The sequence below is a fragment of the Leptopilina heterotoma genome, unplaced genomic scaffold, assembly GCF_015476425.1.
Source record: "Leptopilina heterotoma isolate Lh14 unplaced genomic scaffold, ASM1547642v1 Lhet_131, whole genome shotgun sequence".
Lineage (NCBI taxonomy): Eukaryota > Metazoa > Arthropoda > Insecta > Hymenoptera > Figitidae > Leptopilina > Leptopilina heterotoma.
This window is the reverse complement of record NW_025110850.1, coordinates 52,977-68,827: the sequence shown is the minus strand read 5'-3', so window position 1 is coordinate 68,827 and position 15,851 is coordinate 52,977. Positions and strand designations below refer to the sequence as shown.

The window sequence follows — 15,851 nt, the reverse complement described above, 5'->3', positions numbered from 1 at the left end:
ACAGCACTTTTCGAAAACTGATCAATTACATGCGGCAGTTGATCATAGCGTACCGTTACAGAACAATGCCGAAGGTTACAGTGACATATTAGACTCCCTGTTACTACAACGACATAATCAGCAACGAACAAGCGATTTTTCTAAGTCACCTGCAACAAGATCCGGTGTCAAAGATAAATCTAGTGAATCTAAAACATCCAATTTAGTAAATCAAGCGTCACCCGCGGTAAATACTAATAGAAATGAAACAAGTGACACTGAATTTAGATGTTGGAATTGCGACAAAACTGGTCACGGTCACAGATTATGCCCAGAACCTAAACGCAGATTTTGTTACCGTTGTCGAGCCTCAGGTGTTACTAAACGAGATTGTCCCCATTGTAATAAGGGAAACTTTCAATAGTGAACACTATCCCGACAAGTGTATCGCTTCCAGAATTAACGTCGGAAGATCAGTTACAGTTAGAATTAGATGTTACCGAAATTAAAAAGCTACAGGATACGGGAAGCCTATTTCCAGACCAGTGTTTAAAGTTACAGAATAATGTAGAAATAATCGATTTTGCGAATTCGGTCTCAAACAAAAGACAAGTAGCATTCTGTGTTGACTTCACCCTTGCAGGACGTGAGATTAGGGCCCTACTCGATTCTGGGGCTAGTAAATCATTCCTTGGTCAAACAGGGATTGAATTAATAAAAAATATGGGATTAACCGCGAAAAAAATTCCTGCTCGTAGAGTTACAGTCGCGAACGGTAATAACCTCCGTATCGAATATGCAATCGACACCGAAATAAAATTGAAAAACCGAAATTTTCAAGTTAATCTTTTAATAATGCCAGTCCTATCACATCCGTGTATACTAGGGTTAGATTTTCTTATACAAGCCGGTTTGATAGTCGATTTTGCCGCAAAAAGTTGGTACTATAGAGACGACCCGAACTCTACATTCACATTTATTCCAGAAAATTCTACAGATCGTGTTACAGTTTGCAATGGGTTACAGATATTAAGTGACGAACAGTCTGAAATTTTAAAAAAGTTTCTCGATGAAAGGATACCGCCGCAACCGGATAAACTACTAATTACACCAATGGCTAAACATGATATTGACATCGGCGACCATCCACCAATTCGACAAAAGGCTTATGAGATGACACCAATAAAACTAGAAGCATTGTGGAAAGAAACAGATGAATGGTTAAGACAAGACATCATAGATCCTTCACAAGCAGATTGGGCGAGCCCTCCAGTATTGACAAAAAAGGCAGATGGGAAATGGCGACCTTGCATAGACTACCGTAAAGTAAGCTCCTGTACAAAAAAAGATGCATATCCAATTCCAAACATGATCGGGATTTTAGATCAGTTAAAGCAATGTAATTTCATCACAACTTTGGACCTAACATCAGCATACCTCCATGTTCCACTGACAGAAAGAGCTAAGCCGATAACTGCATTTATTGTACCAGGCAGAGGCTTATTTCAATTCAAAAGGATGTCCTTCGGTCTAAGCAACGCACCAGAAACATTCCAGAGGCTCATGGACCGTGTTATTGGTCCAGCATTGTTCCCTCACGTGTTTTGTTATTTGGATGACATCGTAGTCGTAACAGAGACTTTCGAGGAGCATTTGCATTGGCTTGACAAGGTCCTTGCAAACATCAAAAAGGCCAACATGGTAATCAACAGAAACAAGAGTCATTTCTGCTGTGCTGAACTACGATATCTTGGATTCCGAGTCAATTACGAAGGATTACAAACTGACCCTGAGAAAACTTCGGCGGTCCTGGAATACCCACAACCACGAACAGTGAAACAACTACACCGTTTCCTTGGAATGGCATCTTGGTACAGAAGGTTCAATCCTGAATACGCAACAAAAGCCGCTCCACTGTACAAATTGGTCAAGAAAAATCAACCCTGGGAATGGAAAGAAGATCAGGAGAGTGCCTTCAACACATTAAAATCACTGTTGACAACCACTCCTACATTAGCATGTCCTAACTTCAAACTACCATTCACCTTACAAACCGACGCAAGTTCTGTCGGATTAGGAGCAGTGTTGACCCAAAATATTGAAGGTCAAGAGCGAGTGATTGCTTACGCTAGTCGCGCCCTTTCAAATGCCGAGAAGAACTACATGGTTACAGAACTGGAATGTTTAGCCGTAGTTTGGTCCGTTAAAAAGTTACGTTGTTACTTAGAAGGCTACTCATTCACAGTAATAACGGATCACAGTAGTTTACGCTGGTTACACAATTTGAAAAACCCAACTGGTCGACTCGCAAGATGGGCTCTAGAACTCATGGAATATGACCTGACGATCATCCACCGGAAAGGAGCACTTCACCACGTTCCAGACGCTTTATCGCGCATACCTGAACAAATGTCGGATCAGGTTAACCAAATTGAAGTGATAGAAGACCGATGGTACTTGAAGCGTCTACAGGAAGTCGAACAACATCCTGACAGGTTTCCAAACTGGAAAATCGAAGATAATCGACTTTACTACCACAAACCAGCTGATTTTCCAGAAACCGAAGTTACAGACCTAAACGCCTGGAAGTTACTACTCTACAGGGAACGTCGCCTAAAAGCCCTACAGGAAAACCACTCAACTCCACAATCAGGACACCTTGGTGTAGAAAAGACTCACCGCAGAATCGCCACACAGTACTATTGGCCAAGTATGTTCAAGGATGTAGTTTCTTTTGTCCGAAACTGTGAAATTTGTCAACGCACCAAAGTCGAACAAATCCGTCCTGCTGGTTTTATGGGAAAAAAGACTGTTGAGGAGCCTTGGACAATAGTAGCTACAGACATTATGGGACCTTTAACTCCGAGCTCCAGAGGTAACGTGTACATCCTCATCATTCAAGATTTGTATACTAAATGGATAAAGATACAGCCCTTAAGAAAAGCTACAGGTTTAACAATATCGACAGCGCTACAGGATTTAGTCATAAACCGTTGGGGATCACCGAAAGTTTTGCTTACAGATAACGGTACCGAATTCATTAACAATAGCATGAAAGCCCTAGCGACAAAAATAGGATTTCGTCATATGACCACCCCACCTTATCGACCTCAGGCCGATCCTGTAGAGCGAGTAAATCGCGTAGTACGAACCATGATAATTGCGTTTATAGGGAGAAGTCACCGGGAATGGGACCTACACCTCCCAGAATTTCGTTTTGCACACAACACAGCGTACCATTTCTCGATTCAAAGTACACCAGCTTTCCTTAACTTCGGACGCGAACCTACAGCCGCGATATCCCTACGCCGAGAATTAGAAAGAGATATGGACATTGTCCATCAATCAATCTTCTTTAGTTTGGTCAAAACGGATGCAACAGTTGAACGAATTGCGTAATAGTATAGTCCACGCTCTAGACAGTGCTTTCCAGAAACAATCACACTACTACAATCGCAAGCGACGCGATCAGCGATATGAAATCGGCGACTTAGTATGGAAAAAACAACGCGTATTATCGTCCGCAGACAGACATTTTATGGCAAAATTAGCAGATGCGTTTCACGGTCCATTTATTGTTACCAAACGCATATCAAATGTAGTTTATGTTCTAGAGGACCTACAAGGGCAATCAATGGGAAAGTTTTCAGTACAAAACCTAAAACCTTACCACGCACCACTCCAAGATGATCCAGATTAACCTAAAGTAATAAAGTAGTTACAGTACTTAACAAAGATCGTTACAGAATTTAAAATGTCTTACATAATTAATAATTAATGTTACAGTATTCCTTACGACTCAGTATGTTCAACATCGAGTTTCAACTTTTGTCTTTGTATTTGTCTATATTTGTATTTCTTGTGTTTCTGTACACTGACTCCGAATGTTGTATTTTGGTATAATATTCATGTCCAGAATAAGTTACAGTATAATCTAGTGTTCCAGTATTTTCAATAAAGTTAGTTTTTCAATAAATGATACAGTGAAATTGTCTTGTTACCGTCCAGGTGGTGGATATTTTATCCTTATTCGATTATTACAATAAAAGAATGTTACAGAATCGATGGAGTATCCTACGCCTGACACCACGTGTCCAGTAGACGAAATGGAGATCCTTCAGATCTCCGACTCGGAGGGTGACCAATCAATGGTGGGTAGTCTCGATAACTACCTGATAGAAGACGAGGAGGGCGAAGAGCATCGACCATCCTCACCAAACTCATCCAGTGAGTCCACAGGACGTGGAGGTAAGGCTAGAGGAGGATCCATTCTGGGATCCAATCAGACCGTTCCTGCCCGCCCTAGCATGGTTGGAACAATACAGGCCAGGACTGTTTCAATCGCTACAGGAGATGGTACTGCGGTGCAGTCATCGGGATAACGAGGAGTGTCCAATCCGATGGAGGACAAACCTAGCAGGAAGGACAGCTCTCCCGAGCGAAGTGCAGAATTGGCCACTGTCAGCTCCGGAAAAATTGACCAGGCGAGCCAAACGGGGCCCATAATGAAGGAGAATGGAACCCAGACGACAGAGCCCATACCACCCATGCCGGTGAAACCTACTCCCGGACCTTCCCATGAAAGGATGGATCTGGACGAGGTTTCCTCGGACTCAGACACGGGTCCATTTGACCCTTTTAAGAAACCTCGTCAACCCGCCGAAAAACCTGATTGGTGGACCAAAGAAGACTCTTCAAGTCACCAATCAGAGAGGTACATTCGACCCAGGAGGCGCAAATGCTGGAGAAAGCCGTATGCGAAGCCAAGGGAAACGGGCTACAGTCGACCTCCCGAACCTACGTGTTTCCTGAACGCCAGAGGGGAACCAGTTCCAGGCCCATCCCGAGAACCAGCTCCAAGCCGAGCACGAAGCCCGGAACCAGTTCCAGGCCCATCCCGAGAACCAGCTCCAAGCCGAGCACGAAGCCCAGAACCAGTTCCAGGCCCATTCCGAGAACCAGCTCCAAACCGAGAACGAGGCCCAGAACCAGCTATAGGCCAAGCACCAGGTCCACCACCAGTCCAAGCACCGGTTCCAGCCCCTCGACGCCTCTGTTGGAATTGCCAGAGACCAGGGCACAACTTCAGCGCGTGCCCCGAACCAAGGACCGTCTTCTGCCAGATGTGTGGCCGACGAGGGTACACCGCCAGAACCTGCCCGAAATGCGGCAAACGATGGGCGTCAATGGGACCGCATGTTCCGAAATACGGGAGGAACATCCCAAGGGACCACCAACACCCATACAGACGACACCGTTGAGGCCAGTGTCAGATTTATTATATAAGAATAATTTTTCACTCATTCTCACTCATTGTTCACCCACTTTAACTAATTTATATTCACTCATGATAATTCACGTATTATTCACTTAATGTCACTTACAATTTACTTGAATTTTTTCACTCATAATTCACTCGAATTGTTTATTAATTGTCCACATAAAATTCACTTGAATTTTTCATTCATTTTTCACCTACAATTCACTTGAATTTTTTCACTCATAATTCACTCGAATTGTTCATTAATTGTCCACTTAAAATTCACTTAAATTTTTCATTCATTTTTCACTTACAATTCACTTGAATCGAGAGTAGTCCCTTTTTTTTGAACCTCCAGAGCGTTAGCTCGGTATCGGGAGTGCACCTTGTGAAATTTAGTTTTATCGTAATAGAGTTTCGTTTATATTTATTGTAATGTCAATAACCGTTTAGAGTTCAGAATAGTTGGTGTCCCGATTTTAAAGGATATTTATTCACGTATATTTTTCCCTTCCACAATCTTTCCGTTGAGAGGCGAGTTATGACGTTATTTTTACGATTTACGTCACAAAAGCACTAATCTGAGAACATTTTTTCTAGTATTTGAATTTTGGTAATATTAATTGTCTTTGTTAAAGTAAATTTGTTACAGTGTCTGTTTTAGTATTTGTTTAAGTAATTATTCTACACTTAGCAGAAGTCCAATTGAAACATTGGCGCTCCATACTAAGGAATTTTGATAAATTAGTTAAGTTTTAGTGAGTTGGCAGGCTTTGTCAAACGAAAGCGACTTCGTTTGGCAAAGAAGCTCTCCTTTTGGGTTAATTGACAGGTTCCTATGGTCAAGAAGGTCGCAATCTTGCCATAGGAAAAGTCGTTTTAGTTTAAGTATCATAGTATTAGTAATTCAGAATTCTGGGAGAAGCAAGGTAGGAGAAAACCCCCTTTTTGTATGAAAATATCGAGAATACCGATAAGTCACCTAACGCCAAAATTCAGTACTAATTTCAAATTAAAATAATTCTGCAAAACCTTTTGAATCTCTCTCTTGTCATCGATCCCTTGTTCTGTTAACATCGTTAGTTAATTTCACCGGTTTTAGTAAAAATATAATAGATTTAGAATCAGTTCTAGTTTAGTTACAGTTTAATTCTTTTATGGTTTCGAATTGTTAAATAATATGTTACAGTGAGTTTAATATTCCAATTAATTATTAGTTTAATGTTTTCTTTAATAAATAATAAATTAAAAGTGTAAAATGAAATCATGATCCCTATCACGAGTCAACTTATCATCGATACAAAATCTGTAAGTTATTTATATTATTTATGGTTCTTTGTTATAACCCAGAATACTCAAGTAATTCTGCTTATGGTTTTTTATTATTTTAATTATTAATTATAAACGACAAAATGATCATCACTATTTATTGTAACTTGTTAATTGAATTTCGTTGGTACAATATACTTAATTATTTTTATCTAATCGATTGTTAATTTATTTATAATTCCGTCACTGTGTTCTAAACTACCTTCTCTTTCTTAAATACAAAACTCACCCCTCTCTCCACGACCAGCATAGCTGACTAGTACCGGCACGTGCAAAGGATCTAGTTAATATTAATGTTTGTTTAGTCGGTCTTAATTAAGTATTGAGTAATGTTTGATTTAATGATTTTTGATTAATTATGTTTTAGTCCGGTTGACAATACCGGCAATACGAAAATTGTCTGGCGCCCTACCGGGGAACGCCTAGACAAACTATAAAGAACTAGATTGCACAAGTAACGTTTTCTTTAGTTAAATATTGAAATTCGGTTGAAATCAGATTTTGAGTATGTAAAGTTGTCTTAGAATTCAGTTACAGTAACTTTAAAATTATAGTTTCAGAACTATTTTGGATTTATAAATGATTGTTTGTTATTAATGTTCCGTTTAGTTTCCTTATAATAGTAGTGTAGAAAAAAGCGTTACAATACTCATAAATTGTTTATAAATAACCTAAAATAATCATAAACAAACGATGACATATGGTATTCTATGCTTTAAAACTTTTTCTTTCTAAAGTTTTTAAAATTCCATCAAAGAAGATTTGGTTATATGAAATTTGCGCGAAAATATTTACAAAAATATAATTGAAAAAAAATTTAAATTGATCGGATTTACTTGAATCGTGTCACTCGGTAGTTTCTGGGGCCGCTGATAAAGAATCTGTACTGCCGTCCAAAAGAAAAAGATACATAAGCAACATTACCATCAATCCGAGAAAATCAAAAAAAACTTTTTGCCTCTTAAACTTTAATTCAAATTAACTTTTTTAAAAAATTTTTTGATCAATATTTAATAAAAAATATTCTGCTTCTCATTATGTAAAAAAAATTATTTTTTTAAACAATTTCTATTGTAAAATGGACATAGTAGTGATAAATACAGACGAATAAAGGCACAAAGTCGCTTATGTTTTATTTCTCAGTAAACTTACTAGAGCTCAACCCTGCCGTCCAGAGGAAAAAGATACATAAGCGACATTACATAAAAGAACTGTATAATTATCGCTTTTCTTCTTCTGTAAACTCGACTCACTCTCAGACTATTTTACAGAGGAAAAACATACATAAAGATACAGTCGCTTTCTTTAGTCTGTAAAGTCAGCTTACTCTCAGACTCCTTTACCGAGTAAGAAGATACATAAGCGACTTTGTGTATCATTTTGTCCTGTAAGTTGGTAACGTATGCAGCGTTGATTATCAAAATATGAACCCACAAAGTGTTTTATGTATCTTTGAACTCTGTATTTCGTCACTTTCTCCATTTTTGTAATTTTTAAACAATCTTTTTTTGCAATAAATAATTTAATTTTTTTACATAGTTAAATGCAGCTTTTTTTATGAATCCAATGATACTAAAAAGCCAATTTTTTCAAAAATGTCGCTTATGTATCTTTTTCCTCTGGACGGCAGTGTAATACATCTGTTTTATAGTAAACCCAAGAATTCTTTTTGATAAATTTGAATAGTTTTACACCTATCACACTTCTGTTTTCCGATAATATTTTTTATTCTTTTTGTAGACAAATAATTAAAATATAATTTTTCACTTTATATAATTTAAATGCAAGAAAATTAAATTAAAGAAAACTGAATTTTTTTTTTAAAAATGAGAAAGTTTATGAATAGTAATTCGCCTTGGAGCGTGTCAGAAATGCTAGACGGTGAGTGACATTGGGGTGACGATCCAATATCCCCATCATCGCAGTCCACCCGGCCAGGCGCAGATGGATCATGTAGTGTGTTGCGTTGTTCTCTTAGTAGTCCGCCTGACCTTGTACTTGCGGAATTTTGATCTTTTCCTCCTGTAATAATGTTATTATTGTTATTATAACGTGAGATGTTACCTTGTTAGTAAGCTGAAGTAGAGTTTTTCCTTTTCTTTCTGTCCCTGCTCGCAGGTGAAGGAAGATTTTTACTAGTTTCCAGTGAGCCTGAGTGATCTCTTTTATTACTTTTGTTGACTCGCGAGAATTCCCTCTCAGGCATCCCCGTTTTATGCCGGTGATTGTTCTGGAGATTTAGTTTTTCAGTCAACCTTGTGGTTACTTCTTTGAGTCTCTCTATAGCAGACTTTAGTGAAGACGTAGACATGGCCGACCCCGGCCGCGAAAAGGATAAATCCATGTTTTGAGATTGTTGGGATGTTAATCTTCTGAAGCCTCTTCCTCTCGGAACATAAATAGGATTGCTAGAGTTAAGCTGATGTAGGTCTTGTTGATTATCCTTCATAGATTGCTCCATATTCCTCTCGATGGCCTCTTTATTGATGTCGCTCATTTTGAGATTTTGTGATACTTAAACTCTATACCTTTTTGTAAAGTGCCTAGCTGAAAAATAATTATACAATGTACATACTGATTTGAACTACAAATACTTTAAACCTAAGCTTTCAATTATCTATTATTACTATTCTTATTTCGATTCTCTTCCTCTCTTACTCTATTCAAACTTTAATTCAAGAATTCAATTACCAATTTATTAAAGTTTACTCAAACATAATTAATTAAACTTCTGGGAGTCTCTTCACAATAGCACTCCCCCAATAGTCGTGATATTTATATATTTAAACGATGAAAAATAATAAAGTGAAACAAAATAGAAACCAATAAAAGAGAAAAATAAAAAAGAAAAAGCAAATAAACAAAATAAATAATTAATAATAGTTCTCTTTTTCCCTTTCCTCCCCCTCTCTTTCCCCAACCCTTCCCTATTCTGGTTGTTTAATTTTAATTAAATACAAGTTTTCCCCTTTTTTCCTCTCTCCTTCTTTACTTCCTTTAGGCTCAAAATTTCTGAAGCGTGCCACTAATTTTTCGATAGAAATATTTTTATATTTCATATCAATAATTTTATAGTATTTTCGTACCATAATATGACCCCAAAGTTGTTTTTGCAAAATTTTAATTTTTTTAAGAGTTATTGTTTAAACAATTTTTAAGCATTAAATTATTTAAACATTTTTTTCTAGCGTTCTATTTGATCGATTTTAATAAAATTTGAAATGAGTAATATACAATAACCCTGCTTTCCAACAAAAAAAATTTGTTAAATTTTGTTCATAATTTGTTTAAAATAGCAACAATTGTTATAAACAAATAGAAATAAAATATACTTCTCCGCCTAATTTCGTATTTTTTCTTGTCAATTATGATACCCTGTTTTATCACGAGTATTTCCCAAAAAAAAAAGTTAGTATATTGCATTAGGTCAAAAGTTATTAATATTTTAGTGGCCGCGCGCGCTGCGATATTGACGCGCCACACAGTGAGATTTTCTTACAATTTACTGTTCAAAAATTTCTACAGCTTACAATTTTTGAACGATTTGAGTGTTCTTGGATTTAAATTAAAGGGAATTAAATTCTTTAGACATCCCTCGAGTCCGATTTTTAAAATTTTAATTGTTTATAATTTTTTAGTTTAATCAAAGTTAACAAATTAATACAATTTTGTAAAAAAGGACGTTTATTTCTTATTCCGTTACTGAACATGATCCAAATCAGTTTAAGTTGATCCAATATGATCACTAGGCAATTAATAAAATATAAAATAATTTATTTTAATTGTTGTAAACAATATTAATTAACAAATAGATAACTTTAATTCTTATTCATTAAAAAAGTTTTTTTTTGCGTGTAGTTTTTTATTAAGGTTCATGTAAAGAATATATATCCTCCTTGTTTAAAAAATAACTTATTTAAATTGTTATAAACATTACTAATTAACAAATAGTTAACTTTTGTTCCTCTTCACCAAAAAAATTTTTTTTTCATGTGTGGTTTTTTATATAGCTTCATTTAGAAAATGTTAGAAGGTAAGTATAAGTCATTATTTTAAATAGTCTGTAAACTTATAATAAGTTTTTATACTTACATTTTAATTTTCTTTAAATGAACCTTAACTTAATTTTGCAGTAACAACGTCGGAACACTTATGCGACAGCAATGCAGATGCATTTTGTTACATATGTGGACAATTCGATGTCCTCAAAAATCGTAAATCAATAAATAAAAATATCAAACAGATCTACAAAGATTATTTTGATCTTGAGATAACCAATCAGGATAAAAATTTTGTTTCACACAAAATTTGCAGTTCCTGTTACACAATGTTAACTCGTTGGAATCATAAAAAAGAGGATAAACTAAAGTTTATAAAGCCAACTTTGTGGGAAAAACCATTAAATCAAAAAGATTGTTATTTTTGCAACACCAATGTGCAAGGATATAATAACAAAAATAAAAAGAACATATTGTATGCTAATGTCCCCACTGTAAAAAATAACCAGAAATTTCATGCAATCCACCTTCTTCTCCCAAAACCTTGGAAATTGACAGTTTAACTGAAGATGTTCTAGATTTTAAAAATAAAGACATGAGAACCGATGATGAGGACGACTATTACCTTCCGTATAATGAACAGGAGATAAAGATTCGACAAACGTTTAACCAAGAAGAACTTAGCAATCTCATTAGAGATTTTAAATTGCCGAAGGATTGTGCAGAACACCTAGCATCAGTGTTGAAGAAGAAAAACTTGTTATCAAAAGGCACAACAGCTAGCTTTTATCGAGACAGAGAAAAAGAATTCCGACAATATTTTACAAAAGATGAAAATCCGTCGTTGGTATATTGCTCAGATGTTGTCGGACTCATGAATAAATTAAAAACAAATATATACAAAGATGAAAATTGGAGACTATTTATTGACTCTTCGAAAAGAAGTTTAAAAGTAGTACTACTACATAATACTAATATTTATGCTCCAATTCCAATAGCGCATTCAACGGAAATGAAAGAAAACTATGAATATATGAAACTAGTTTTGGATAAAATTAGATACCGAGAACACAACTGGCAAATTTGTGGAGATTTTAAGATTTTAAGCATACTACTTGGACAACAATTAGGTTTTACAAAAACACCATGTTTCCTGTGTTTGTGGGACAGTAGAGATCGAGTAAATCACTACATTAAAAAACAATGGCCAAAAAGAAATTCTTTCGAACCAGGTTCAAAAAATATAATAGAAAATCCCCTAATCGACCCTTCAAAGGTGATAATTCCATCCTTATACACGAAACTAGGAGGAATGAAACAATTTGTCAAAGCCTTAGATAAAGAAGGAAACTGTTTTAAATACCTGGAACAAAAGTTTCTAGAAAAATCTGATGCGAAACTAAAAGAAGGGGTTTGCGACGGACCACAAATTCGCAAATTGTTAAAAGATGAGCAATTTATCACCAAGATAAATAAAAAGGAGAAAGCCGCATGGCTTAGTTTCAAAGCAGTTGTCGAAAATTTTTTGGGTAATCACAAGAGTGAAAATTGGGAGCAAATAGTTAGTGATATGATTAAAAATTTTGGTAAGTTAGGATGCTTAATGAGCATAAAGATGCATTACTTAGACTCGCATCGGGATCGATTCCCTGAAAATTCAAGAGATTACAGTGAAGAACAAGGAGAACGATTCCATCAAGATCCTAAAGAATTTGAGCGTCGTTATCAAGGAAGATGGGATGTAAATATGATGTCCGACTACTGTTGGATGCTGAAAAGGGATATTGTACCTTGAGGCACCAATTTGAAACGAAAACCATTACACAGATCCTTTGAGGACAAAAGAGTGCGCTACCATAAAAGGACGTGAATACCTTACTTATGTATATAAGAATTTCCATTTCGAGTTTTTAAAAACCTAACTTCAAATTCGTAATCAGCGACCCAAAAAAACCCTAGATACCAAGTTTGAAGCAAATCTATCAATTTTTAAAAAATTCGTCCGCCATATTGGATCCGCCATTTTGAATTTTGAAAATCTAACTTCAAATTCGTCATCAGCGACCCAAAAACCCCTAGTTATCAAGTTTGAAGTAAATCCATTAACTTTTAAAAAATTTGTCCGCCATATTGGATCCGCCATTTTGAATTTTGAAAATCTAACTTCAAATTCGTCATCAGCGACCCAAAAAACCCCTAGTTACCAAGTTTGAAGTAAATCCATTAATTTAAGAAAAAATAGCCTACCTCTCAAAATCCGACAGATTTTTTGAGGTTAGAAAAAAATCCTGACGTAATGGAGCAAAACGGACTTCGGATTCGTGTTCAGCGCGTCAAAATACATAGGAAATGACTAGTCTGGTCTGCCGCGCACGACACTTTTTTTTGTGGGGCTGTGATTATGGTAGAGAAAAATGGGGATTAATATTATATTAAAAAGAAACTAAAGATTAATATATAAAATTGAAAATAAATAAAGAGCATTAATGAATAGAGATAAAATTGTTTTTAATATTTGAGGTTATAAAGGAGAAAATAAATAAAAAGCATTATACATACACAGAGAGAAACTGAGAATTAATATAAAATTGAAAACAAAAAGAGATAATTGTTTAAAATGTTAGATTATAATAGAGAAAAAAGTACACTTACCACGTTTTGTCCATTCTTCCGAATTTGTAAGTCAGGTTTTTACTGCAGAAAACTTTAAATCCTATTATTGAAAATTGAGAAATAAGTTTATTAAATTTAAATATTAAGTAATAAAATAAAAAATATATTGATTAATTATTATATACTTTTCTTTTTTTTCTTAGGGATTCTTGGGAAATCTGCATTCAGATACCTTGGACTCCTGGGCCGTCCTGAAGACTCCGCATCCTCAGCTGCCTGCAATATTGGTGGTTGACACCTTATGCCAAACTTTTCAGAGCACCAAAAACAACTTGGGCTCTTTTTACAGTTGGTAAACTTGTCACTGGCTTCACCGCACTTAAAGCACGCAGTCGATAAGCCCTCCTTCTGGCATTTCGCTCCAATATGGCCTAATCCCAAGCATCGCTGCCACCGGACGACCATTACTCTTTTTTCAATTGGGCAACACATAAAACCAATTTTTACGTGTCCCAATTTCTCCAGCCTGTTCGCCTCTTCCGGGTTGGTCACTACAACTGCGAATTTTATCCCTCGGCGGTTGGGTCCTAAGACCGTCACTCTCCTGCTTCCTAGCTTTCCCATCGCTTCAGACAACTTGTTGCACCTCGGCTTCTTGGGTAAGACAATCCAAATCACGGATCTCGAGTGTAGCTCTTCGATCCAACGACTGCACCTTACCCATGCTTCCAACCGCCTTGGTGGCGGTTGACGCTTTTGAGATTACGTCTATAGAAACGCTCTCTCTCTTCATTACCGTCTTTGCGGTTACACTTCGCACTGCTAAGAACGCATGCCAAATCGAAGTCCGACTCATGGGACACGGCAAGCTTTACTTTTGCCTCTTTCAGCAGGACTTCGATGACTTTGAGTCCATCTTTTACCGACCTGTTGATGTTCGTCTGAATGTCGCAAGACTTCATCATCTTAGCAACCTCCAACTCCATTTTGTCGAGACAAGTCGCCTCCTCCTTTCTGAGCCTCAAGCATATCTCGCGAGACTTTTCTATCTATTTAATCGTCCGAAGTCATCAGGGGAAGTGCTTCCTGGTGTATATATTTGGACGTGATTCCCGAATATTCAAGAGCAGCAGGAAGACGAAGATACTTTGTTTGCGTCCTGTCAAAACACTGACTGTGGCCATATTGGATTAAAGGGCGACGCGGAGTAAACGACAGCGACTAATAAGTGAGCGCTCTGCAATACCAGCGGCAAATATCTTACCTCGCGCAGATGAGAGTAGAGAGCAAAATTGTAAAATAGTACGCCGGGAACTCACCTTAGAAAACTAAAAAGAAACGCGTGTATAGCGACGCTCTTGTAGCCAGACACACGGCCATTTTGATTCATTCTCGTTTTGATCGTGTAGTAAGAAGCATCACGCCATTCTAAAATTATTGAAAACTGTTTTTTAAAAAATGTAATTAAGTGTCATGTCTGAAAGAGATGCCATGCGGGGTCTTAGGCGCATCGATGGTGAGTCCCAGTAATCTCAAATTGTCATTTTCTTGACAGATTTGCAATAATTAAAATATTTCAAAAATTGTGAAAAATAATGCTTCTCACCACCTGTGTCATGCGGTAAATTAATTTAAAAATTCGGCCTTTTGCCAAATATAATAATTGTTAAAAGAAACAATAATAATAATATAATAATAATATAATAATATAATAATAATAATAATAATAATAATAATATTATTGTTTAAACCACTCGGACGTTAAAGAATATATTATTGTTATATGAAAAATTTAAAGTAAAATTTATTGAATAAAAATTATTTTGTGTAAAATCTAAATTCAGTGACAGTGTAATTATTTTGTTGATCTCCTTACTCCTCCCCTCCGCTGTTTATTAGGAATTTTTCTAATAATTTCTGAACTAGTCAAAATATTATTTTTTTTTGGTTAAATAAAGTTAAAAACTGGAGTAACATTTCAAAATGAATATCCTAAATTTTCAAAAGTCATTAAAAAATTATTAAAATAATAATTAAAAAATAAGCAAAACGTTATAAATGGCACCCTACGTAAAGCCCGAGAAAAACACAATAATTAATATTAAAACAAGCATCGATTTTCGAAAAATAAAATGAAATAAAAATATTTGATTGAAAAATATAGTGAGAATTCCTGTTCAAACATGCTTAAAAATTAATAAAAATTATTTCTTATTAATAATAATTAATCTTATGTAGACTAGCAATATTTAGTATGAATCAAATATAGTAAAATAATGTTTAAATTATGAAACTTACCTTAAATATAAAGTGTAATGTATGAATTAGAAATAATTAAATTATTTGTTAATGAAACAATATGCCGCCATTTTTACCCGCGAAATTTAAAATCCTAATAAAATTTTTTATTACCAATTAGTAGTTAAACTCTGCCGGTAAAAACAAGATAGCTTCTAGCCCACTTAAAACTATAGAAATAAATTTTAAAATCTCCTGCCACGGGGGTTTGAATTCGCTGGTGGCGCCATCTAACAAAACAATATTCAACCTATACCAAGACTCAGTCGGTAAACCAGATTCATACCTGACAAACCATATTTGAATTCATGGTCGATACCTACCTTACCAGCTGATGTTAATGTAGGAATCTGCATTGCCGACCGATGGTAACT

At 35.7% G+C, this 15,851-nt stretch overlaps 2 protein-coding genes across 2 annotated transcripts; one reads left to right on the top strand and one right to left on the bottom strand.

Annotated features, from left to right (window-relative positions):
* Positions 1–4,379: 4,379 nt before the first annotated feature.
* Positions 4,380–5,240, top strand: LOC122513056 (keratinocyte proline-rich protein-like). Its single transcript, XM_043629289.1, has one exon. It carries the CDS (start codon positions 4,380–4,382, stop codon positions 5,238–5,240), a length of 861 nt encoding a protein of 286 aa, XP_043485224.1.
* A 3,275-nt stretch (positions 5,241–8,515) lies between these two features.
* On the bottom strand, positions 8,516–13,543 carry LOC122513051. Its single transcript, XM_043629284.1, has 3 exons — positions 13,412–13,543; positions 13,219–13,279; positions 8,516–9,115 (listed from the first exon to the last, which is right to left on the bottom strand). Exon 3 carries the CDS (start codon positions 9,063–9,065, stop codon positions 8,637–8,639), a length of 429 nt encoding a protein of 142 aa, XP_043485219.1. The 5' UTR covers positions 9,066–9,115; positions 13,219–13,279; positions 13,412–13,543; the 3' UTR covers positions 8,516–8,636.
* Positions 13,544–15,851: the final 2,308 nt, after the last annotated feature.

What these genes read in the sequence shown, in the direction of transcription:
- LOC122513056 (XM_043629289.1), top strand. Translation starts at nt 4,380, where the DNA reads ATGGAGGACAAACCTAGCAGGAAGGACAGCTCTCCCGAGCGAAGTGCA.
- LOC122513051 (XM_043629284.1), bottom strand. Translation starts at nt 9,065, where the DNA reads ATGAGCGACATCAATAAAGAGGCCATCGAGAGGAATATGGAGCAATCT.